The 27902-nt window shown below is 43.5% G+C and overlaps 1 protein-coding gene across 1 annotated transcript in view; it reads right to left on the bottom strand.

Moving 5' to 3' along the window:
* LOC126291732 (NPC intracellular cholesterol transporter 2 homolog a-like) overlaps positions 1–27902 on the bottom strand; it is an 82590-nt gene that overhangs the window by 25133 nt on the left and 29555 nt on the right. Inside the window, exon 3 of the mRNA XM_049985404.1 lies at positions 7259–7434. Within this exon, the coding sequence (XP_049841361.1) occupies positions 7259–7434 (176 nt within the window). The remainder of the gene's footprint in view (positions 1–7258; positions 7435–27902) is intronic.

Below are 27902 nucleotides of genomic sequence, written 5' to 3'. Positions count from 1 at the left end.
TTAAACTAACATAACGCTAAGGACGACACACACACACACACACACACACACACACACACACACACACACGCCCGAGGGAGGACTCGAACCTCCGTCGGGGGAAGCCGCGCGGGCCATGACAAGGCGCCCAAGACCGAGCAGCTACCCCGCGCAGCTGACTATTTTGCTTGGGCAGAGTTGGTAAGAGTTAATGGTAGGGTTCAAGTGTGGCGCAGACCTCACGAAGTCATGGACCCTAGTTGTCAACAAGGCACTGTGGAAGCTGGTGATAGCTGTGTCTACACGGAATCGACTGGGCCCTCTGATCCAACTCATCTGATCACTGACTAGAAATGATTACGTTCGGCTACTTGGAAACCACTTGTAGCCATTCATCTCCTCAAACAACGATGGAATTTTTATGGATGACAATGCACCTTCTCGCGGAGCACAATTATTCAGGATTGGTTTGAAGAACTGTCTGGACATTTCGAGCAAAGAATTTGGCTACCTTAGATCACCTGGTATGAATCCCATAGAACATTTGTTTTATTTTATGTATTTATTGATTTATTCCTTTATTTATTTGACTCCTCAGTCTTCTGACTGGTTTGTTGCGGCCAGCCACGAATTCCTCGTCTGCGCCATTTCATCCATTTCAGATTCAAAAATGGTTCAAATGGCTTTAACCGCTATGGGAGTTACATCTACATCTACCTACATCTACATGGTTACTCTGCAATTCACACTTAAGTGCCTGGCAGAGGGTTCATCGAACCTTTTTCATACTACTTCTCTACCATTTCACTCTCGAATGGCGCGTGGGAAAAAGGAACACCTAAATCTTTCCGTTCGAGCTCTGATTTCTCTTATTTTGTTATGATGATCATTTTTCCCTAAGTAGGTGGGTGTCAACAAAATATTTACTCATTCGGAAGAGAAAGTTGGTGATTGAAATTTCGTAAATAGATCTCGCCGCAAAGAAGACCGCCTTTGTTTCAGTGACTGCCACGCCAACTCGCGTATCACACAAGTGACACTCTCATCCCTATTGTGCGATAACACGAAACGAGCTGCCCTTCTTTGCACTTTTTCGATGTCCTCCGTCAATCCTACCTGGTAAGGATCCCATACTGAGCAGCAATAATCCAGCGGAGGACGGACAAGTGTAACGTAGGCTGTCTCTTTAGTGGGTTTGTCGCATCTTCTAAGTGTTGTGCCAACAAAGCGCAGTCTTTGTTTTGCCTTTCCCGCAATATTATCTATGTGGTCTTCCCAATTTAAGTTGCTCATAATTGTAATTCCTAGGTATTTAGTCGAATTGACAGCCCTTAGATTTGTGCGATTTATCGTATACCCAACATTTATCGGTTTTCTTTTACTACCCACGTGGATGACCTCGCACTTTTCTTTGTTTAGTGCTAATTGCCACTATTCGCAGCATACAGAAATTCTTTCTAGATGATTTTTTAATTGGAATTGATCATCTGATGATTTCACTAGACGGTAAATTACAGCGTCATCTGCAAACAATCTAAGGGGGCTGCTCAGATTATCACCTAGATCATTTATATAAACCGGGAACATCTGAGGTCATCATTCCCCTAGAACTTAGAACTACTTAAACCTAACTAACCTAAGGACATCACACACATCCATGCCCGAGGCAGGATTCGAACCTGCGACCGTAGCAGCCACGTGGTTCCAGACTGAAGTGCCTAGAACCGCACGAGCACAGCGTCCGCCTAATCATTTCAGAGTAGTACTTGCAATTCCTCAATTATTTGCTAGATATATTCCAGTCTCTGTTTCATCTGCGGTTTTTACCCTCCACAGCTCCCTCTAGTACCGTGGAAGTTATTGCCTGAAGTTTTATTATATGTCGTATCATCCTCTCCATTTTTCATGTCACTGTTTTCCATAAATTCTCCGGAGAATCACCTCATTCCTTACCTTATAGCTCCACGTAATTTTCAATATTCTTCTACAGCGCAACATCTAAAATGTTTAGATTCTCTTCTGTTCTGGTTTCCCCACTGTCCATGTTTTTCTACCATTCAGTGCTATGCCACATACATAGAGTTTTAGAAACTTCTTCCTTAGATTAAGGCCCATGTTTGATACTAGTAGACATCTTTTAGTCAGAAACGCCCTTTTTACCAGGGATAATCTGCTTTTATATCCGTCTTGCTCCATCCGACATGGGTTATTTTGCTGCCTGAGGTAGCAGAATTCCTTAACTTTATCTACTTCGTGATCACTAATCCTGATCAAGTTTCTCACTGATCTCATTTCTGCTGTTTCTCAGTACCTTCGTCTTTCTGAGATTTACTCTCAATTCGTATTTTTTACTCATCAGACTGTTCATTCCATTCAGCAATTCCTGTAATCCTTCTTCACTTTAACTGAGGATAGCAATGTCATCAACGAATATCATCACTGATATCCTTTCACCTTGGATGTCAATCCCACTCTTGAACCTTTCCTTTTATTTCTGTCATTGCCTCTTCGATGTACAGACTGACCAGTAGGAATGAAAGACTACATCCCTGTCTTAAACCTATTTAAACCCGAACACTTCGTTCTAGGTCTTTCACTCGTATTGTTCCATCTTGGCTCTTGTACATATTGCATGTTACCCGTGTTTCCATTTATCTTACCCCTATTTTTTCCAGAATTTCGAATATCTTGCTCAATTTGACATTGTCGGGCCCTTTCTCGTGGCCCATAAATCCTATGAACTTATCTTAATTTTTCTTTAGTCTAGCCCCAATATCAACCGCAACGTCAGAACTGCCTCTCTCGTGCCTTTACCTTTTGTAAAGCCAAACTGATCGTCGTCTGACATCCTCAGCTTTCTTTTCCATCCTTCTGGATATTTATCTTGACAGCATCTTGGTTGCAAGAGCTGTTAAGCTGATGGTGCGATAATTCTCGCACTTGTGAGATGGTAAACTGCTGGTCTCGTACGTTCTACACACCAACGTGAATGGTCGTTTTGTTGTCACTTCCCCCAATGATTTTAGAAATTCTGACGGAGTGTTGTCTATCCCTTCTGTCTTATTCGATCTTAAATTCTCCAAAGCCCATTTAAAATCTTATTCTAATACTGGGTCCCCTATCTGTTCTATATCGACTCCTGTTTCTCCTTTTATCACATCAGACAAATCTTCGCCCACATAAAGGCCTTCAATGCCCTCTTCCCACATATCCGCTCTCTCCTCTGCATTTAACAGTGGAATCCCCATTGCACTCTTAATGTAACCGTCTTAGCTTTTGATTTCCGCGAATGTTGTTTCGACTTTTCTATACGTAGAGTGAGTCTTTCCGACAGTAATTTCCTTTTAAACTTCTTCACTTTTCTCATGTAGCTATTTCGCGTTAGCTTCCTCGCACTTCGCCGGCCGCGGTGGCCGTGCGGTTCTAGGCGCATCAGTCCGGAGCCGCGGGACTGCTACGGTCGCAGGTTCGAATCCTGCCTAAGGCATGGATGTGTGTGATGTCCTTAGGTTAGTTAGGTTTACGTAGTTCGGAGTTCTAGGGGACTGACAACCTTAGATGTTAAGTCCCATAGTGCTCAGAGCCATTTGAACCTTCCTCTTTATTTCATTCCTAAGTGACTTATTTCTGTATTCCTGAATTTCCCTGAACGTTTTTGTATTTCCTTCTTTCATCGATCAACTGGAGTATTTATTCTGTAATCCATGGTTTCTTCACAGCTTCCTTCTTTGTACTTACATTTCTCCTTTCAACTTCTGTTATTGCCGTTTTTAGAGATGTCTATTCTTCTTCAACTGTCCTGCCTACTGAGCTATTCATTATTCCATTATCTATAGCCTCAGAACTTCAAGCGTACCTCTTCACTTCTTAGTACATCCATATCCCACTTATTTGCGTACTTGTTCTTCCAAACTGGCTCTGAGTACTATGGGACGTAACATCTATGGTCATCAGTCCCCTGAAACTTAGAACTACTTAAACCTAACTAACCAAAGGACATCACACAACACCCAGTCATCACGAGGCAGAGAAAAATCCCTGACCCCGGCGGGAATCGAACCCGGGAACCCGAGCGTGGGAAGCGAGAACGCTACCGCACGACCACGAGCTGCGGACTCTTCCTAACTAATCTCTTCAACTTCAGCCAACTCTTCATCATTAGTACATTGTGATGTCTGTCTATATCTGCTCCTGCGTACGCCTTACAATCCAATATTTGATTTCTGAAACTGTATGTGGCCGTGACGTAATCTAACTGGAATGTTCCCGTAACTCCAGGCTTTTTTCAAGTATATCTCATCCTGTTATGATTCTCGAACAGAGTATTATCTGTTACTAGCTGCAATTTATTGCAGAACTCAGTTTCAATTTGTCACTTCTCCCACAGCCCTTTGTTCTACTCCTTCCCTTGTAATCGCATTCCAATTCCCCATGACTATTAGATATTTATCTTCACTTGTGTACTGAATTACTCGTTCAATATCCTCACATACTTCCCCTATATTTTCAGCATCGGCTTACGAAGTCGGCATGAACTATCGTTGTCGGTGTTGGTTTGCTATCGATTCTGACGAGGACAGCCGTATCACTGAACCATTCACAATAATACCCTCTCTGTCCTACCTTCCTACTCACAATTAAACCCAGTCCCGTTATGCCATTCTCGGCTGCTGTTGATATTACTCTACACTCTTCTGATCAGAAATCCTTAGCTTCTTTCGGTTTCACTTCACTGACCCCCAGTATACCTAGAATGGGCCTTACCACTTGCCTTTTCAGATTTTCTAGCCTCCTTACCAAGTTCAAATTTCTGATACGCGACTCCCCGAATCGTAGAACATTATCCTTTCGTTGGTTACGAACTATATTTCTTATGGTCACCTTCCACCTGGCGGTCATCTCCTGGAGATCCGAATGGAGGACCACTCCGGAATCTTTCGCCAACAGAGAGATGATCTCGATACTTTTTCAATTCCAGCCCACATGTTCTATGCACACAGATTCTTCTGCCATCAGTTGGCTGAATGATGGTGACCTCTTATGGCAGAAGTCTTGAGTCGCCATTACTGATGACTTTAATTCAAATCTTAAGTGGTGACAGAGTTCCAACCTGAGATCAAGGACATTTTGATTACTAGTGAAAGACACTATTCCTACACCATGGGTGATCGAACGTTCATGGAACACAGTCGAGAGGTCAGTTCGTGCACAAAATTCTGCACCGGCAACACTTTCGCGACTATGGAAGGCTGTAGAGGCAGCATGGCTCAATATTTCTGCAGGGGACTATCATCGACTTGTTGAGTCCATGCAAAGTCAAGTTTCTGCACTACGCCAGGAGATCCGACATGATATTATGAGGTACCCCATCACTTTTGTCACCTCACTGTATCATTTTTCCAAAGTAAATTTTGATCCGTAAGCCGACTCAAGAACTTCAAACTTTTTCCCAGTTTATTATTTTTATCTAGTAAACCAAATTCATTGTTGTTGTTGTTGTTGTGCTCTTCAGTCCTGAGTCTGGTTTGATGCAGCTCTCCATGCTACTCTATCCTGTGCAAGCTTCTTCATCTCCCAGTACCTACTGCAGCCTACATCCTTCTGAATCTGCTTAGTGTATTCATCTCTTGGTCTCCCTCTACGATTTTTACCCTCCACGCTGCCCTCCAATACTAAATTGGTGATCCCTCGATGTCTCAGAACGTGTCCTACCAACCGATCCCTTCTTCTAGTCAAGTTGTGCCACAAGCTCCTCTTCTCCCCAATTCTATTCAACATCTCCCCATTAGTTATGTGATCTACCCATCTAATCTTCAGCATTCTTCTATAGCACCACATTTCAGAAGCTTCTACTCTCTTCTTGTCTAAACTATTTATCGTCCACGGTTCACTTCCATACATGGCTACACTCCATACACATACTTTTCAGAAACTACTGCCTGACACTTAAATCAATACTCGATGTTAACAAATTTCTCTTTTTCAGAAACGCTTTCCTTGCCATTGCCAGTCTACATTTTATATCCTCTCTACTTCGACCATCATCAGTTATTTTGCTCCCCAAATAGCAAAAATCCTTTACTACCTTAAGTGTCTCATTTCCTAATCTAATTCCTTCAGCATCACCCGACTTAATTCGACTACATTCCATTATCCTCGTTTTGCTTTTGTTGATGTTCATCTTATACCCTCCTTTCAATACACTGTCCATTCCGTTCAGCTGCTCTTTCAAGTCCTTTGCTGTCTCTGACAGAATTACAATGTAATCGTCAAACCTGAAAGTTTTTATTTCTTCTCTATGGATTTTAATACCTACTCCGAACTATTCTTTTGTTTCGTTTACTGCTTGCTCAATATACAGAGTGCATAACGTCGTGGATAGGCTACAACCCTGTCTCACTCCCTTCCCAACCACTGCTTCCCTTTCACGTTCCTCGACTCTTATAACTGCTATCTGCTTTCTGTACAAATTGTATATAGCCTTTCGCTCCCGGTATTTTACCCCTGCCACCCTCAGGATTTGAAAGAGAGTATTCCAATCAACATTGTCAAAATCTTTCTCTAAGTCTACAAATGCTAGAAACGTAGGTTTGCCTTTCCTTGTTCTTTCTTCTAAGATAAGTTGTAAGGTCAGTATTGCCTCACGTGTTCCAGTATTTCTACGGAATCCAAACTGATCTTCCCCGAGGTCGGCTTCTACTAGCTTTTCCATTCGTCTGTAAAGAATTCGCGTTTGTATTTTGCAGCTGTGACTTATTAAACTGATCGTTCGGTAATTTTCACATGGGTCAACACCTGCTTTCTTTGGGATTGGAATTATTATATTCTTCTTGAAGTCTGAGGGTATTTCGCCTGTCTCATACATTTTGCTCACCAGATGGTAGAATTTTGTCAGGACTGGCTCTCCCAAGGCTGTCAGTAGTTCTAATGGAATGTTGTCTACTCCCGGGGCGTTGTTTCGACTTAGGTCTTTCAGTGCTCTGTCAAACTCTTCACGCAGTATCGTATCTCCCATTTCATCTTCATCTTAAGTGCGGTATTTTTGACAGCTCAAAATTGGATTATCTGTATTTAAAGGCGGTCTGTTTGTGCAAAAACCATTTCATAACTCTAACAAAAGCTTAATTTATTTTCTCTGTGGATGAGTCTTTGACCAGCTCGACAATGACGCTTGTATCATCTGTGAAAAGCGCTAATTTTGCCTTCTGATAGTTGGTTCTGTACGCAGAATAAAAGTTTAAGGACATCCGATTGCTAAAATTATGACCTTGCTGTTTACCTTCGGATACATCCTTTTGACGGAAACTGCGTCAGTGTAGTTGTAGCGATGCCCTGCCACAAGTGGACATTTGAGCCCAGAGCTGCCGCAGGCGTTCTTGTGAGCCAGTGGAAACGGAATGGGGAATTTCCCCACCACGCCGAACACCAGAGGCTTCACAACGGAGACGTGATGGTCTGGAACCAAGAGACAGAAATTTTACTGGATATTGCTAAGACTATTTGCAACAAAGTCATTTATAAAAGGGGCAGCTAGCCTGAAAATAAATCATAAGCACTCAAAGACGTTTTCACCCCACCAGAGACGTACATACTTCGCTTTCAACTACTGTAGTGTTACGACGCGTATAACTCAATGATTTTTGTTTGAAATATGACCATGTGCAGAGTTCGTCACCTACGTCGTTTACAAAACACTTCAAAAAATTATTTAAATTCTTTTAAATTTCTCTATAAAAGATTCTTGAACGAAACTGTAACTAAAACACCCTCAGTTGAGTCGTTTGTGCAAAATTACGTCACTCAGTCCAACTGGTTTGCGCAAAGTTTTGAAATTCAAATGTCGTTTGTTTCTTCTTTGAAATTATATTCTTGCAAGTTATCTTATTTTTCCCATATTAAAATCAGACTGTAAAACCTTTAGGATTCAAAAATCGAAATCAAACTCTTCAGAAAATTAATATCTTGGAAAAATTCAGTAATAATCCTTCCTCACTATAACTCTTCATAAATAATTCTCGAACACGTATTTAAGCTTTAGAGCATACACTGTTTTATTGTCTTCGTATATGCTACATACAATTGTGAACATCAGACTCGACAAAACAGAACTAAACAAAATACAACATGAACTAAAAACTTCTGTGACGTCATTACGATGGAAAATTACAAAATTTTATTTATTTGAATGTTGGAGGTTCGACGCAACAACCCGGTCACAGGATCTTCTGCTGCTCTTTGGCTGCTGACCCGGGACGTCCAGTGGCCAGCAACTTTCTTTCTGGTTCCGGCAGTGAAGATGCTGGTTCCGCGAGTTGCGCTGCTCTCTCCAAACATGAAAACAAAACTTTAAATATTTTACAAACATAACAAAATATTAGAAATACAAAACATGAAACATACAAAACTTTAAATATTTTACAAACATAACAAAATATTAGAAATACATAAACAAAACACTAAATTAAACTTATATTTACCTGCAAACTGAGCTGATCCTTGTGGATGGGTGACGCTTTAATTTCGCATCCCATTATACTACACTGATTGGCATTAAAATTGTAAACCGTGAATAGCGCATGCAATAAACGTCCAATTGGCATCATGTGTGATGCTTGCAGCGCCATACCGTACAAAGTAGGGTGCGAGATAGGCCATTGACATGGTAACAGACAAAGGTGTGGTGCAAAATGTTGCAGGAAAAAAGAAAGAAAGATGGTATAAATTGGGAGAAGTACAGGGGTTATAAATATAAATATATACGAGGTGTGATTGGAAAGTCTTAAGAATGGATCCGCTACTGCTTACTGGTTTGTCAGGCAGGTACACGGAGGGGTTCTGAACATGCACCGAGTGTCCGCAAAATTCTTTCCAAAAGTGTTGTCAAGTGACCAGAGACAATACTGATTTGAAGTGTGCCAAACACTGATCGGACGAAAAATGACCCAGATCTGTTAAATAGGGTAATTACAGGTGACGAATCGTGGGTGTACGGCTGTGATCCTGAAACCAAAGTGCAGTCTTCGCAGTGGAAGACTCCAGGTTCACCACGACCGAGAAAAGCACAGCAAAGTCGGTCGAAGGTGAAGACAGTGTTGGTGACTTTTTTTTCGATTCTACCGATATTGTGCATCATGAATTTACCCCTGGAGGACAGACAGTTAACCAGGAATACTACAAATGAGTCCTTGAGCGTCTGTGCGAAAAGGTGCGGAAGAAAACGTCTGCATTGTGGGAAGACAGGAGTTGGGTGCTACACCGTGACAACGCTCCGGCTCATCGTGGCTTCTCCATCGTTGAATTTATGACCAAATTCGCAATTGCTCTGCTTCTACAACCGCCATATTCGCCTGATTTGGCCCCTAAGGACTTGTACCTGTTTTCTACACTGAAATTTTCAATGAAAGGGATGCCAATTGACTCGATGGAAGATATCCAGGCAAATACGGAGAGCGTCCTTAAGAGGGGTAGGACGTCAAACGGACCGACTTAGAGCAGGAGAGGCACCACACGATATTTTAATTTCCACCGTCTATACTTTTACAAATAAATTCATAAAACTTTGTCGACACGATCAGGAAGGATTCAGGATTCAAACTCATAGCAATGTAGGTTCAAAGGTATAATAAAATAAATTTTTTGCGTGTGAAATTTCATCATTTTTTCACTTACTATTGGCTGCATTTGTTGCTATAGGTACACTTTAATTCACAAGTAAGAGAGATTCTTCGATGAATTTTGCACAGCATACAACCCATACTTACAGGTGTATGAAACTCTAGAATTTATTTAATTAATGAAAAATGAATGAGCCGTTACATTTTAAACTTCATGTTTAGAAAAAAACTCAAATTTAATGGTTAATTATCTCAATTTTAGCACAGTTTTTAATAGACTTGGAAAATTCTAGAGTTTCATATGGTTTGTATGCTGTGCAAAATTCATCGAAGAATCTCCCTTATTTCTGAAGAAAAGTGTACCTATAGCAACAAAAGCAGCGAATAGTAAGTGAAATAATGATGACATTTCACATGTAAAAAAATTTATTGTTGTATTTTTGAACTTCCACTGCTGTGAGCGTTAATCCTGAACCCTTCCTGGTCATGCTGACAAAGTTTTATGAATTTATTTGTAAAGGTTAAACAGCGGAGATTACAATGTCCTGTGATGACTCTCCTGCTCCAAGTCGGCCATTTTGATGTCCTACCCCCCCCCCCCCCCCCCTTTAACACACTCCAGGAAAAAAATTTCCAGGAATGTTTCCAAAGTGGAAACACCGTTGGAGTCGGTGTGTTCAGTCAGAAGGGAACTATTTTGAAGGAGATGCATTACAGTAACATGTAAGTACCACCGTTTGTACTATTACAAGCCCATTCTTAGAACTTTCCAATCACACCTCATAGAAAGACCAAAAACACAGCGTATCGCCACGTCTTATACGATGTAAGAAAACCCGTCGGCATTCGAAACAGGTTCCAGTCGTTTCTGAAAGAATAAATACAGGTCCTGTATGGTTTTCAAACTAACTGTATTCCATTCCTGCCGCAAAATAGTGGCAGTTTCAGATAATGATGATGGAGGTGGGTGGCGATCGCGCACCCTTCTCTCCAAAATAGTCCAAAAAGACTGAATACCACTGCGATCTGGTGTGTGTGGTGTAGAGACGGGCAAACTCGTTCATCCTTGGGAACTAGTTCACTGCTGATCGTTCTTTTTTGGGAACCGTTCATTTTTACTCGTTCATCGTTCATTTCAGTCGGCAGTGGAACTGAGACAGGTGGTCATGCGAAGAGCGACGAGTGCGCCGAGGGAGACCGAGACTTAGACGAGCTGGCGACCGAGGCTGGAACGAGAACTGCCGAAGTGACCGCCGCGACCGAAGTGAACTAGTGGGCTATTTCTAATTTCTGTGACTCTTCGGAACCCCTCGTTTAGCCAACCGCAGCCTTGAGTGGCTGATCTCAGGAAAACCGGCCCCGAGTACAGACTGCTCGCCAATTGTGGACGATATGTTGCCCGTTACGAGCAGATACAACAAACAGACAAACATGTAATAATTAGGCAGTGAAGAAATAACAAGCTAATGCAAGCAACAATTGCGAAACAATCGATGACGACATGTAGAGAGCTGGAGAAGAGAACATGAAAATCTCACGCAACGCGCATGGGCTATAGCTCATGTAGTCTTGTAAACCTGTTGGTGGCTGTTTCCCAACTTAATAGACCACAAGTGTCTGGTATGAAATTCTTCGTTTCCACTTCCACTACATAACTATGCTAAGTTGTAAACAATAAGCGTTTACAACCTATATATACTTCACGTTGTCTCTGAGTTCTTAAGCGAAGTAGAGACTTTATGGAAGTTAATGTTACTTAAAAACCGTCTTGATTGCAAATTTTTTAATCATATGACCGGTTTCGGTTCATTCAGAACCATCTTCAGATCTGTAAAAATAATGACACTAATCTATTATTTCACGGAAGCAAATCTTTTTCATCCTATCTAATCAACATCAAATGTACCAGAGCGTACCTGCTACTTCAGTTACAGGAGTAACCCGTCCATATCCAGCAATTTTCACATGCTACGTCACATAAAATTGGTTGGCAGAGTGCACGTCATTTATATTAATTATAACACTATTACCGACAGGTGGCGTCTGGTACATTTGTTACATTCCATTTGCACATACTATATTCAGTAGATATTTTTTTATTAATTAAAAATAGTTAATTAAAATATGTAGATGTCAAGGTTAAAATCTGTACTTGTCAGCATTAATTAAAAAACAGTAAAATTATCATTTTTATACGATCTAAAAAACATAGGGCGGTTTATATATCTATGGTGATGGTGTGAACTTGTTTTGCTCTACGGTCTGCTTCCGTATTTCCCGCCATTTCGGTGTTGTGCCGCGGTCCGCTCAGTCGTCTGACGTCCATCGCCGCGGGCAAGAGGGCCGCACAGGAGGGCCCCGTCAACGACGCCAAACGCTGCACGCGTCTTCCGGCTTCTCCACCGCGCGCCATCTCTCATCCCTCGGCCTGGATCTCCACACGCAACAGTTGTCATCTTAGTAGGCCGTCATAAACGCTAAAATAGGCGTTATGATTTAATCCAGATCTTTATTTTTGTGGGTGTACATTTCAATTTCTTCCAAAATGTTAAGGAACCGTCCCTTATGGGCTCTATGCAGGATGTCTAAATTGTGTTCAATGTTCGTGACTGAGTGCTTTGTCGCAGCCATATGCGCCCCAAAATCTGTTTTGTTTTGAGAGTAGGTGTGCTCCCTGAATCTGGATTCAAAGTTCCTACCAGTCTGCCCTATATATTGTTTACAGCAGTCATTACATTTGATCTTATATACACCTGAATCCTGAAATTTATTCCTACTATTACATATTCTATGCCGGAGCTTCAATTTTAACGCGTTATTTGTTCGGAACCCTATTTTAACGTCGGATTTACGAAAGCATCTTTCAATTTTATCTGTAATTCTTCCATTGTAAGTGAGAGCTACATATTTTTTCTTGTTGTTCCTCTTAAATGCTACTTGACTTCCTTTTATTTGTTCAATTTGCCTCTTCTTTATCTTCCTATAAATATTCATCACCTGCTGACACGTATATCCGTTTGCTACGGCCACTTGTTTTAAAACACTTAATTCCTTTTCTACTTCCTGTTGGCTTAGTGGCAATCTTAGTAGCCTGTATACCATCGAAGTAAAATATGCCCATTTGTACTGCGGTGGGTGACAAGAGCTCTCATTGATAACGAGATCTGTACACGTAGGTTTTCTGAATATGCTAAATTCATGCTTGCCATCTTTCTTTATTAGTGTTAAATCTAAGTAATCTATACGGTTGTTTTCTTCAAATTCCATGGTGAATCTAATTTTCGGGTGTTGAGAGCTCATTTTTTGTGCTAAGTTTTCGATATCATTTTTATCTCCTTTGTATAATAAAATGGAGTCGTCAACATATCTCCTGTAATATACAATTTTCTCAGCGATATTAGGATTTTCATCAAAGCATTTGTTTTCTAAGTGACTTACAAATATGTCAGCCAGCGTCCCAGCTAAACTGTTCCCCATTGCCATAAGCATAAAATGAAATGTGGTTTTCTCATACTTGCGTCACACGCTTAGTAAAAATTAGGTTTTTATTTTGCATTATTAAAGTTAATGCAGCAATAATAATAATAATTAAGTTAGCAGTAATAAAGTTTTTGGTTTCAAAGCTCCTTCTCAACAAATGTTTTTGAGATAATAAGTAAATACGATTTTATGGCAATCTATGTCTTTTCAAATGGAGAGGCAGCGCTTTTACTACTGAGCCAAAATGACCCACAACCCACTTTTTTTCCCAAAGAAACCAAACTAGCAGGTAATGCAAATTGGGAACAACCAAACTTAAAAATAATTAGAGCCTTCCTAAATGTAAGGTTTTGTATATGAAAGATACACGAAAAACGTTTTATATGAATTTTCTTACACTAAAAATTAAGCAAATTATTGAAAGTTAGCTGCTAAATCAAGTCGATGAAACCAAAAAATATATGAATAACAAAACAAAAAAAAAACTTGTCTTGTTATGTCTTTTGCTGTTCATCGATATAATGAAGTGAGCTGATATGCCATTTTGTTACCTGAAAAGACGTACCTATTACATAAAACTTAATTTTTATGTAATTTACTTAACTATATAACACTTTTTCATTACCGGTCGTGGACGCTGAATAGCCAGAACCAAGTGCAAGAATAGTTTGGAACCCATGTAAAATAGGCGAGCGCAGGGAACGAAACGAACAACTGGATACTGAACTAACTGGGAGCAGTCGGCAGTGGAACTGAGACAGGTGGTCACGCGAAGAGCGACGAGTGCGGCCGAGGGAGGCCGAGAATGAAACGAGCACGCGACCGAGGCTGGAACGATAACTGCCGAAGTGACCGCCGCGACCGAAGTGAACTAGTGAACTATGAAGCGATCGTTCCTCGTTCCGGGGAACTATAAGTAGACCGCCGCGACCGAAGTGAACTATGAACCGATCGTTCCTTGGAATTAGTTCCTGGGTCCTTTCGTTCATCTTCGTGAACCGTTCCTTTGCACCCGTTCGTTCGCGAACTACCCATCTCTAGTGTGGTGGCCAGAGAAGATGTGGCGGTTGATCTTCGGGGTTAGAAAACCAGTTCTGGACGATGAGAGCTTTCACCTCCGAACACAGCATCACCACTGGGGAACAAACACTGTACGAGGGACGTTCAATAACTACCGAAACACAATTTTTTTTCCTCGGCCACTTTCTACTAAAAAAATGCGAAATTCGTTGTGCGCCATCGTGAAATATTTACGCTGCAGCCCTTGTAGTATTATGAAGTTCCGCTAGTTGGTGACACCGTATGTAACCTACAAAATGGCATCTGTAACAGAGGTGCATTCCAAGCAGAGAGCTGTTATTTTCTTTTGGTGGAAAACCAGAGCATCCTCAATATTTATAGGCGCTTGAAGAATGTCTACGGAGACCTGTCAGTGGACAGAAAGCATGGCGACTTGTTGGGCGAGGTGTCTGTCATCATCGCAACGAGGTTGTGCAAACCTATCTGATCTCCCGCGTGCCAGCCGGCAGCACACAGCTGTCACTTCTGCAGTGTTGGAACGTGAGGACACTCTCACTCCAGGTGATCAACGGATCACCATCAATCACCTCGCTGCTCAAGTGGACGTCCCTGTCGTAGTGCTGACACACTAGTCCACCATTGATGGCACCCTATACATAGCACCACATGGTCTCGTGGTCGCGTTCTCGCTTCCTGATGATGGGGTGCGGGTTCGATTCCCGGCGGGGTCAGGGAGTTTCACCTGTCTCGACATGACTGGGGCCTTTTTTCACATGATATCCTTCGAACCATGGATGAAGGGTATCAGACGGATGCCATATTCCTTTACTTCCGGAAAGCGTTTGACTCGGTGCCCCACTATAGACTCCTAAGTAAGGTACGAGCATATGGGATTGGTTCCCAAATATGAGAGTGGCTCGAAGACTTCTTAAGTAATGGAACCCAGTACGTTGTCCTCGATGGTGAGTGTTCATCGGAAGTGAGGATATCATCTGGAGTGCCCCAGGGAAGTGTGGTAGGTCCGCTGTTGTTTTCTATCTACATAAATGATCTTTTGGATAGGGTGGATAGCAATGTGTGGCTGTTTGCTGATGATGCAGTAGTGTACGGGAAGGTGTCGTCGTTGAGTGACTGTAGGAGGATACAAGGTGACTTGGACAGGATTTATGATTGGTGTAAAGAATGGCAGCTAACTCTAAAAATAGATAAATGTAAATTAATGCAGATGAATAGGAAAAAGAATCCCGTAATGTTTGAATACTCCATTAGCAGTGTAGCGCTTGACACAGTCACGTCGATTAAATATTTGGGCGTAACATTGCAGACCGATATGAAGTGGGACAAGCATGTATTGGTAGTCGTGGAGAAGGCGGATAGTCGTCTTCGGTTCATTGGTAGAATTTTGGGAAGATGTGGTTCATTTGTGAAGGAGACCGCTTGTAAAACGCTAATACAACCTATTCTGGAGTACTGCTCGAGCGTTTGGGATCCCTATCAGGTCGGATTGAGGGAGGACATAGAAGCAATTCAGAGGCGGGCTGCTAGATTTGTTCCTCATAGGTTTGATCATCACGCGAGCGTTACAGAAATGCTTCAGGGTGGGAGTCTCTGGAAGAAAGGAGCCGTTCTTTTCGTGAATCGCTACTGAGGAAATTTAGAGAACCAGCATTTGAGGCTGACTGCAGTACAACTTTACTTCCGCCAACTTATATTTCGCAGAAAGACCACAAAGATAAGATAAGAGAGACTAGGGCTCGTACAGAGGCATAGAGGCAGTCATTTTTTCCTCGTTCTGTTTGGGAGTGGAACAGGGAGAGATGATGCTAGTTAAGGTAGAGGTACCCTCCGCCACGCATCGTATGGTGGATTGCGGAGTATGTATGTAGATGTAGATGTAGAGGTGGCGTCCTCATTATTTCGTCAGCATCCATGAAAGTGGCGAGACTGGACTGAGTAAAGGTTGGGAATTTGTACATGCGCTGAAAACCGAGCAGTTGAGCGCCCCACGAACCGAACATCATCATCATAGCTCCACCACCACGACAACCACCATCGTCCAGCAGTTGGGGTACACAAAGGTGTGTGCGCAATGGGATCCTCGCCCACTAACAGAAGATCATAAAGAGCGGCGAGCGACAACCTGTGCGGAACTGCTTGCGCGTTACGAGGCTCCAACGTAGACTAGTAGAGTGGTACCATGCGGGAATACAAGCCCTTCCACTAAGGCGGCATAAGATCGCCGCATTGAACTAATACCATGCTGAGAAATAGGGTTTTGTAGCGAGAAGAATGGGGAATAATTAGGTCTATTGGAGTCCTGATTACACAACTTGCTTTCAGAAATATGTTTTGTACACTACTGGCCATTAAAATTGCTACACCACGAAGATGACGTGCTAGAGACGCGAAATTTAATCGACAGGAAGGAGATGCTGTGATATGCAAATCATTAGCTTTTCAGAGCATTCACACAAGGTTGGCGCCGGTGGCGACACCTACAACGTGCTGACATGAGGAAAGTTTCCATTCGATTTCTCATACACAAACAGCAGTTGACCGGCGTTGCCTGGTGAAACGTTGTTGTGATACCTCGTGCAATGAGGAGAAATGCGTACCATCACGTTTCCGACTTTGATAAAGGTCGGATTGTAGCCTATCGCGATTGCGGTTTATGGTACCGCGACATTGCTGCTCGCGTTGGTCGAGATCCAATGACTGTTAGCAGAATATGGAATCGGTGGGTACAGGAGGGTAATACGGAACGCCGTGCTGGATCCCAATGACCTCGTATCACTAGCAGTCGAGATGACAGGCATCTTACCCGCATGCCTGTAACGGATCGTGCAGTCACGTCTCGATCCCTGAGTCAACAGATGGAGACGTTTGCAAGACAACAACCATCTGCACGAACAGTTCGATGACGTTTGCAGCAGCATCGACTATCAGCTTGGACACCATGGCTGCTGTTAGCATTGACGCTCCGTCACAGACAGGAACGCCTCCGATCGTGTATTCAACGACAAACCTGGGTGCACGAATGGCAAAACGTAATTTTTTCGGATGAATCCAGGTTCTGTTTAGACCATCATGATGTCCGCATCCGTGTTTGGCGACAACGCGGTGAACGCACATTGGAAGTGTTATTCGTCATCATCATACTGGCGTATCACCGGGCATGATGGTATGGAGTGCCATTGGTTACACGTCTCGGTCACCTCTCGTTCGCATTGATGGCACTTTGAACAGTGGACGTCACATTTCAGATGTGTTACGACCCTTATCCTGGTGTTTCAGCAGGATAATGCACGACCGCATGTTGCAGGTCCTGTACGGGCCTTCCTGGATACAGAAAATGTTCGACTGCTGCCCTGGCCAGCTTATTCTCCAGATCTCTCACCAATTGATAACGTCTGGTCAGTGGTGGCCGAGCAACTGGCTCATCACAATACGCGAGTTACTACTTTTGATGAACTGTGGTATCGTGTTGAAGCTGCATGGGCAGCTGCACCTGTACACGCCATCCATGCTCTGTTTGAGTCAATGCCCAGTCGTATCAAGGCCGTTATTACGGCCAGAGGGGCCGGCCGTGGTGGCCGAGCGGTTCTAGTCCCTACAGTCTGGAACCGCGCAACCGCTACGATCGCAGGTTCGAATCCTGCCTGGGGCATTGATGTGTGTGATGTCCTTAGCTTAGTTAGGTTTAAGTAGTACTAAGTTGTAGGGGACTGATGACCTCAGAAGTTAAGTCCTTTAATGCTCAGAGCCATTTTTTGAACTGCCAGAGGTGGTTTTCCTGGGTACTGATTTCTCAGGATCTATGCACCCAAACTGCGTGAAAATGTAATCACATGTCAGTTCTAGTATAATATATTTGTCCAATGAATACCCGTTTATGATCTGCATTTCTTCTTGTTGTAACAATTTTAATGGCCATTAGTGTATTACTTATTGAACGCCCATAGTACCGTGTGAGGGATCTGATCTTCCAAAATGGCCACATAATCCTTGGCAGTAATGCAGCCTTAAAGAGTAACCATGGGGACCATGGAGAAACACGGTACGGCCGCCCAAATCACCACCCAATCCTCGCAATGTTTCACTACTGGACCGTAAACTCGGCCAGAAGATGTAAACAGTGTGAAATAAGATTCGTTCAAGCAATTTCCTTTGTCCGTTATTCCATTAGGTTTTTTGGCTTTGGCAGCCACCACGTTTTCCAGTTACGGAACTCTGAATCACTGATGAGCAGTTTTGTAACCCTATCTCGTCATGCAAATTCCAGCTTCTGCAGCTCCTTTCGAGTTGTTTTCGGCAGGGTCCATGAGTGCGCCATTCAGTTCTGCAGTGACTTTGGAGCTGTCGTCCTCTTATTCTTCGATACAGTCCTCTTTAACGACCGTCCGTCACAACGACCCAGCACACACTTTCGTCTGCGGTGTGACTTGGTGGATAAAGTTTTTCTGTTTTCGCTGTTTGCGGTGTAAATCTTCGATAAGGGGACGCGGCGACCCTTGAAACCCCAAAAACTTGTTTGCCTGCCACGGTTGTGTAAGCGCCCACCATAAGCGCACCAACAGTGTTTTCCACGTCCGACTCTCTTAGCTCCGACATGACGCACTCACAACTACACTGTTCTCGCCGCGACCGACACTTGCAACGTGTAGAGGACGCTGCACAGCTGCTGTCCATATTAGGTTGGTGCACACACTATGTGATCAAAAATATCCGGATACCATAAAAACATAGGTTTTTCATACCAGTTGCATTTTGCTGCCGCTTACTGCCAGGTACTCCATATCAGCGACGTCAGTCAGCATCTACATGATTACTCTGCAGTTCACATTTAAGTGCTTGGCAGAGGGTTCATCGAACCACAATCGTACTATCTCCCTACCATTCCACTCCCGAACACCGCGCGGGAAAAACGAAGACCTAAACCTTTCTGTTCGAGCTCTGATTTCTCTTATTTTATTTTGATGATCATTCCTACCTATGTAGGTTGGGCTCAACAAAATATTTTCGCATTCGGAAGAGAAAGTTGCAGACTGAAATTTCGTAAATAGATCTCGCCGCCACGAAAAACGTCATGGCTTTAATGACTTCCATCCCAATTCGCGTATCGTAGCTGCCACACTCTCTCCCCTATTACGTGATAATACAAAACGAGCTGCCCTTTTTTTGCACCCTTTCGATGTCCTCCGTCAATCCCACCTGGTAAGGATCTCACACCGCGCAGCAATATTCTAACATAGGACGAACGAGTGTAGTGTAATCTGTCTCTTTAATGGACTTGCTGCATCTTCTAAGTGTCCTGCCAATGAAACGCAGCCCTTGGCTCGCCTTCCCCACAATATTATCTATGTGGTCTTTCCAACTGAAGTTGTTCGTAATTTTAACACCCAGGTACTTAGTTGAATTGACAGCCTTGAGAATTGTACTATTTATCGAGTAATCGAATTCCAACGGATTTCTTTTGTAACTCACGTGGATCACCTCACACTTTTCGTTATTTAGCGTCAACTGCCACCTGCCACACCATACAGCAATCTTTTCTAAATCGCTTTGCAACTGATACTGGTCTTCGGATGACCTTACTAGACCGTAAATTACAGCATCATCTGCGAACAACCTAAGAGAACTGCATCAGATTGTCACCGAGGTCATTTATATCGATCAGGAACAGCAGAGGTCCCAGGACGCTTCCCTGTGGAACACCTGGTATCACTTCAGTTTTACTCGATGATTTGCCGTCTATTACTACAAACTGCGACCTCCCTGACAGGAAATCACGAATCCAGTCACTAGTCACTAGACATCGTAAGAGAGTGGTCAGGTAACTGGGTGTCACTTGTGTCGTACGTCTGTACGCGAGATTTCCACACTCCTAAACATTCCTACGTCCACTGTTTCTGATGTGATAGTGAGGTGGAAACGTGAGGGAACACGTACAGTGCAAAAGCGCACAGGCCGACCTCGTCTGTTGACTGACAAGAGACCGCCGACAGTTGAAGAGGGTCGTAATGTGTAATAGGCAGACATCTGTCCAGATCACCAGACAGGTTCCAAACTGCATCAGGATACACAGCAAGTACTATGACAGTTAGGCGGGAGGTGAGAAAACTAGGATTTCATGGTCGAGTGGCTGCTCATAAGCCACGCATCACGCCGCTAAGCTGGCCTCTGTGACCGCGCGGTTCTAGGCACTTCAGCCAGGAACTGCGCTGCTGCTACGGTCGCAGATTCGAATCCTGTCTCGGTCATGGGTGTGTGTGATGTCCTTAGGTTAGTTATGTTTAAGTAGTTCTAAGTCTAAGGGACTAATGACACAGATGTTAAGTCCCATATTGCTTAGGGCCATTGGAATCATTTTGAACGCCGCTAAACGCCGCACGACGCATCGCTTGGTGTAAGGAGCGTAAAAATTGGACGATTGAACAGTGGGGCAACGTTGTGTGAAGTGACGAATCACAGTACACAATGTGGCGAGACGGTGGCAGGGTGTGGGTATGGCGAATGCCGGGTGAACGTCATCTGCGGGCTTGTATAGTGCCAACAGTAATATTCGGAGGCGGTGGTGTTATGATGTGGTCGTGTGTTTCATGGATGGGGCTTGCACCTATTGTTGTTTTGCGTGGCGCTATTACAGCACGGGCCTACATGATGCTTTAAGCACCTTCTTGCTTCCCAGTGTTGAGCAATTCGGGGCTGTCAAGTGTGTCTTTCAACATGATCGAGCGCCTGTTCGTAATGCATGGCCTGTGGCAGAGTGGTTGTACGACAATAACATCCCTGTAATGGACTGGCCTACACAGAGTCCTGACCTCAATCCTATAGCAGGCTTTTGGATTGTTTTGGAACGCCGACTTCGTGCCAGGCCTCACCGACCGACATCGATATCTCTCCTCAGTGCAGCACTCCATGGAGAATAGGCTGCCATTCCCCAAGAAACATTCTAGCACCTGCCTGAACATATGCCTGCGAGAGTGTAAGCTGTCATCAAGACTAAGGGTGGCCTAATACCATACTCAATTCCAGCATTACCTACGGAGGGCGCCACGAACTTGTAAGTCATTTTTAGCCAGGTGTCTGGACACTTTTGGTCACATAGTGTAAGTTCGTATAGCTTTTGTTTTGAATGTCGGTATTTCGATTGCTGTGGGTTTATTTGTTGCAGTTTTTGCTATGGGTTTACTTTTCCATTATCATTTTTATTTTTAGTTTCCTGCTGCTATTTGACTTTATGTATTGCCATTTTGTCATTCGGAAATAGTGCAGCTGTATACACTAGAAAATGGAGTGACAAGTGAAGAAATCTGAACACTTCCGACATATTCTACTGTTTGAGTTCAATAGAGTGGTGACAGCAGCGGAGGCAGCTGGAAACACTTGCACCGTGTGTGAGGATAATGCCATTGGATAGAGAACAGCAAGAAAATGGTTTTCTCGTTTTAAGGACGATCGTTTTGACATTAGTGACTCACAACTTTCACACAAGACCTACGGAGTTCGATGAAGATCATTTAAAAGCATTAATACACGTCAGTATACTCGAGAAATGTCAAATGTGATGAACTGTGATCATCCCACCATTGTGCGACATTTGCATGCAATGGCGAACGTTCAAAATCAGATGTGTGGATACCGCATGCTCTAAGCCAAAATCACGAAATTAAGTGGCTGATGATACGTGCACCTCTATTTGCTAGTCATCAACTGGCTCGTGAAAACTACCTACCATTGCTATCCTGCGTCCCTACTGTTGACGAGAAATGGTGTATTTGTGCTAACATAAGGTAAAGAAAGGAATAGATGAGCCCAGAAAGAGGAGCAACTCTCTGTACAAAGACCTGTACGCAGCCAAAAGATGATGTGATGCACGTCGGGGAAGAGAGACGGTGTGCTGTACTACGAATTGCCTGCCCGAGGTGCAACAATTGCTGCTGACTTTTATTGTCAACAACTGAGACGTCTTGCAGACGCAGTCTAAGAACAAATACCAGGAAGACTGCGTGAGGTCATACTACTCCACGATAACTCCCGTCCGCATTGTGATGGGCAGATACAGGAGTTGAGTTGGGAAGTCATGCCGTACGCACTTGTTCACCTGATGTTGCACCCTCGGATTTCACCTTTGCCGCCCTCTATCGAACAGCCTCCAAGAAACATCCTTGCCAGATGAGTGTGTGCTCTGAACATATCTCGACGATTATCTCGCCTCGAACCACGTGATTTCTAAAGTCGCGGTATGGTAAAGGTACCCCAGCATTGGTAGACTGTTGTCAATAGCGAGGGGGAATATACGCTGAATAGCCAAAGAAGCTGGTACACCTGCCCAATATCGTGTAGGGCTCGCGCGAGCACACAGAAATGTCGCAGCACGACGTGGCATGGACTCCACTAATGTCTGATGTAGTGCTGGAGGGAACTGACACCAAGAGTCCTCCATAAATCCGTAAGGGTAAGAGGCGGTGGGGTTCACTTCCGAACAGCACGTTGCAAGGCATCTCAGATATGATCGATAATGATTATGTCTGGGAAGTTTGGTGTCCAGCGGAAGTGTTGAAACTCAGAACCGGGTTCCTGGAGCCACTCTGTAGCAATTCTGGATGTGTGGGGTGTCGCATTGTCCCATTGGAAGTGCTCTGGTTCGTCGCAATGCACAATGGACATGAATGGATGCAGGTGATCAGACAGGATGCTTACGAACATGTCACCTGTCAGAGTCGTATCTAGGAGTATCAGGGGTCCATATCAGTCTAACTGCACATGTCCCACACGATTACAGAGCCTCCACCAGCTTGAACAGTTCCCTGCTGACGTTCAGGGTCTATGGATTCATGAGGTTGTCTCCATACCCGTACATGTCCATCCGCTCGATACAATTTGAAACGAGACTCGTCCGACCAGGCAAAATGTTTCCAGTCATCAACAGTCCAATGTCGGTGTTGACGGGCCCAGGCGAGGTGTAAAGCCTTGTGTCGTGCAGTCATCGAGGGTACACGAGTGGGCCTTCGGCTCCGAAACCCCATATCGATGATGGTTCACACGCTGGCACTTGTTGATTGACGAGCATTGAAATCTGCAGCAATTTGAGAAAGGTTTGCTCTTCAGTCACGTTGAACGATTCTCTTCGGTCGTCGTTGGTCACGTTCTTGCAGGATCTTTTTACGGCCGCAACGATGTCGATGATCTGATGTTTTGCCGCATTCCTGATATTCACGGTTTACTCGTAAAATTATCATATGGAAAAATCCCACTTCATCGCTACCTTGGAGATGCTGCGTCCCATCGCTCATGTGGCGACTGTGACACCACGTTCAGACTCACTTAAATCTTGATAACCTGTGATTGTAGCAGCAGTAACCGATCTAACATTTGCTGTCTTATATAGGCGTTGCCCACCGCAGCGTCGTGTTTGCCTATTTACATATCTTTCTATTTGCATATGCACATCTATACCAGTTTCTTTGGCGCTTAAGTGTATAATGATTCTTCCACATCATTACGCTATATCATGCAAATGATACATGGAACATGAAATTAACTAATTAACTAACTTACTATTGGTATGTCACGAAGCGTGGAATAGGCCTGAAAACCTCAAAATGAAATTCAAAAGTGAAATCAAGCAGATGATGAAAGTAGACAGACATACCAGTTCTAACAAAGAAGAAGACAGCAACCAGGCACTATAATAGTGGCTGGTTGTCTTCTTCTTTGTAAGAATCAACCTACGTTAATTGTACACAGCCACGGTCTCACTATGTCAGTTTTAGACAAAATAGCATACCAGTTCTGCTATCTCTGGCCATTCCTGAAAAACTGGCAGGAGTTACTGGCGAAGAATATTCCGGAAAAAGAAGCAAATAGGATACTGTTGGAAAGGTAGGTCTACATGTTACATAGGTTAGGCTACCATTATTTTAAAAAATGTTTACATAGATGTTAAAGCAAAATACCCATTTTATAGAATCTTAAGCGTTTGAGACCATTCCCTTAACCACATTTACAGTATTTCACAACGCTGGAAGATGTTTAATAATTATCTTTTTCTTTTTTTGCGTTGTAAATGGCTATATTGGACGCACACTGAATGATGATGCCTCATAGGTAAGGTTTCAAAGTGAGAAGATGAGTGAACTACAGTTAGAATATTGCACTGACAATGTAATAAAACAAGAACTCTATTCTGCATGGAGGTATACCCCTGTGCAGTTTTGCACTTTCTTTGACATTTCAGTAAGCGTTCTCTTTGTTGATATGCACAAGATTCGATACCATGCCTTGTTTCTTTCCTCATTGCACACGTTTATGGGCTAACAGAGTACACGTAGGTATGTTTTTTTTTTTTGCAATAGTTCACAATGAATGTGTGCTTATGAGTTGAAATCTGAAATTATAACGAACAATAATCAGCACCAGTAAGCAAACAAGCACTGGTTTCGATGTTCCTGCTTCATTTGCTACCGGTACGAACACAGTTCAACTGAAAAAAACATTACCAAAGCATGCTTTTCACATCACATCTTTCTCTTCTAGGTTATTCGAAACATGTCAACATAAAACAAGAGGCCAAATGTGTCGTATTACCCCAGAAAATACAGATTGAAGATCAGAAAAACGTTCAAAATTTCGTTTCTTACATCGTGTTATGCACGTAAGCACTGTAATTTTCGGTATTTAAAACAGCTGATGCGTGCACTTGACAGAAATAATGAACAAGAAGCAATCGCAATCAGTAGTCTGCTAATGTTTTGGCCTATTTAAGATGGCGGCAAGCCCCGCCCACACTGGCTTCAAAACAATGTACAGCCTAAGTCTATTGCACCATCTCCCTTTTTTTTCCCCTCCGTGCTATCGCTGGTTTATAATAAAATTATAGCTGTTACTGTTACAATCGGAACTCTCGTAAAAACAGACAAGTTGACATTTAATGTTTGAGATATTTTGTCAGATCGGTACTTAACGTAAGTAAGATTAATAGCAGCTACGGTAAATACACTCCTGGAAATTGAAATAAGAACACCGTGAATTCATTGTCCCAGGATGGTGAAACTTTATTGACACATTCCTGGGGTCAGATACATCACATGATCACGATGCTGGATGTAGTCCTGTGGAACGGCTTGCCATGCCTTTTCCACCTGGCGCCTCAGTTGGACCAGCGTTCGTGCTGGACGTGCAGACCGCATGAGACGACGCTTCATCCAGTCCCAAACATGCTCAATGGGGGACAGATCCGGAGATCTTGTTGGCCAGGGTAGTTGACTTACACCTTCTACAGCACGTTGGGTGGCACGGGATACATGCGGACGTGCATTGTCCTGTTGGAACAGCAAGTTCCCTTGCCGGTCTAGGAATGGTAGAACGATGGGTTCGATGACGGTTTGGATGTACCGTGCACTATTCAGTGTCCCCTCGACGATCACCAGAGGTGTACGGCCAGTGTAGGAGATCGCTCCCCACACCATGATGCCGGATGTTGGCCCTGTGTGCCTCGGTCGTATGCAGTCCTGATTGTGGCGCTCACCTGCACTGCGCCAAACACGCATACGACCATCATTGGCACCAAGGCAGAAGCGACTCTCATCGCTGAAGACGGCACGTCTCCATTCGTCCCTCCATACACGCCTGTCGCGACACCACTGGAGGCGGGCTGCACGATGTTGGATCGTGAGCAGAAGACGGCCTGACGGTGTGCGGGACCGTAGCCCAGCTTCATGGAGACGGTTGCGAATGGTCCTCACCGATACCCCAGGAGCAACAGTGTCCCTAATTTGCTGGGAAGTGGCGGTGCGGTCCCCTACGGCACTGCGTAGGATCCTACGGTCTTGGCGTGCATCCGTGCGTCGCTGCGGTCCGGTCCCAGGTCGTCGGGCACGTGCACCTTCCGCCGACCACTGGCGACAACATCGATGTACTGTGGAGACCTCACGCCCCACGTGTTGAGCAATTCGGCGGTACGTCCACCCGGCCTCCCGCATGCCCACTATACGCCCTCGCTCAAAGTCCGTCAACTGCGCATACGGTTCACGTCCACGCTGTCGCGGCATGCTACCAGTGTTAAAGACTGCGATGGAGCTCCGTATGCCACGGCAAACTGGCTGACTCTGACGGCGGCGGTGCACCAATGCTGCGCAGCTAGCGCCATTCGACGGCCAACACCGCGGTTCCTGGTGTGTCCGCTGTGCCGTGCGTGTGATCATTGCTTGTACAGCCCTCTCGCAGTGTCCGGAGCAAGTATGGTGGGTCTGACACACCGGTGTCAATGTGTTCTTTTTCCATTTCCAGGAGTGTATTTAATACGTTTGTTGATGTGCTCTAAGTTTTTCGTAGTAATTTGACGCGCTTCGCTGTAGAACATCTTATCGACCGATGGCATTTTTTTGAGATAAATAACCAGCTGCAGCCGTAATTATCTCGAATCGCGAAATTATTAAAAGAGGTGGAAATAGTAAATATTGTAATAGATAACGTCACAGTAGGCGTGACATTACGTGTACATAATTCCCGTAAGATTTACTGGATTGCTGATTTGCTTAGCGGCGTGCTGTTAGAGGTCGTGTTTGGATGTCATTTTAAAATGACTGGATACGAAGTTTGGTCAGTTCACATTTGCCATAACGTAAGCGCTGGTGAGTAATAACTTTTCACCAATTCCCACGTATAGTAATATCGATGACAAGTAAATTGGTTTTGGAATAGCTTGCATTTTTTGCACGTACTAGTGGCAAACGCCTAAATTCTTTTGAAATACAATAACAGATGCGTTATTTGCACGCAACCACTAGAACGAATATATAATTAAGAATTCTAGCTTAAAATTTACTGGGGGGCGAAGGTTAGCGTAAAATCTCGTTAGGCTACACTGTACATAGAAAGAAGTGACACAGTACAATTCCCCGAAAGAATGGAGTTCACAACCAACTTTATACCACGCATATACAGTAAATCTACATTTGCAGTATAACAGTCAGTTTCAACACTTCAGTCAAATGCTAATTTTAGCACAGACACACAGTCTTCCCTGCCGGCTGCATCTATAGTAGATTTTCCAAACACTGGTCTGCTTGATAGTGTGTTACCCAGACCACCAGCAATTATTATAATAGTGTTTGAACTGTAGAAATAGTAACTACATCATCTACTTCAGAGTCTTCTCTACATTTTGAATCTTCTGCCTGATTCTCCGTGACCTCTTCCAAGCAGTTCATTACACGATCAACCTGAATTTCATCTGCCATGGAACTATGTCACTCCAATGGAGTCATTGTTACAGATCTAAAAAGAATATTTCATCATGATCCCACCAAATATAAAAACCAATCAAAAATGAGAAAATAGTATGCTTATTACATTCAAGTGTGTGCATAAATTGTTTTCCGTCATGAAGAGTTTATTCCAAATTTGTCATAGTTGCAGTACATGTAATTTCCCTCCGAGTGGTTAATTCTCAAGCCTGAAATACTAAGGCTGCAGTAAAAGTATCTGATCTTAATGATAACCATCAAATTTGCAATACATGCATCACACAATAGCGGTACATACATATCACAATATGTATATGCTCATTATACAAGTGAGAATCAGCTTCAGTTAGATTATGAATTATGTAGTGAGACTGAACCGGTAGTTTCGAAACCGGCGACCAAAATATACATACTGCAAATGTGACAGAGTTCTGATAAACGTCTCGTGAAATAAGAGAGTTGCTGGTCGTACTTTTAACTGTTGAAACTGCATAAATGGTTTTATCATGTTGCACATTTTCATTACTCATCCTACATGTGCATCATCAGCGAAAATAAA

The sequence above is a fragment of the Schistocerca gregaria genome, chromosome 9 (assembly GCF_023897955.1).
Source record: "Schistocerca gregaria isolate iqSchGreg1 chromosome 9, iqSchGreg1.2, whole genome shotgun sequence".
Classification (NCBI taxonomy): Eukaryota; Metazoa; Arthropoda; class Insecta; order Orthoptera; family Acrididae; genus Schistocerca; species Schistocerca gregaria.
Note: the sequence above shows the minus strand (reverse complement) of the source record. Positions and strands in the feature narration are given on the sequence as shown.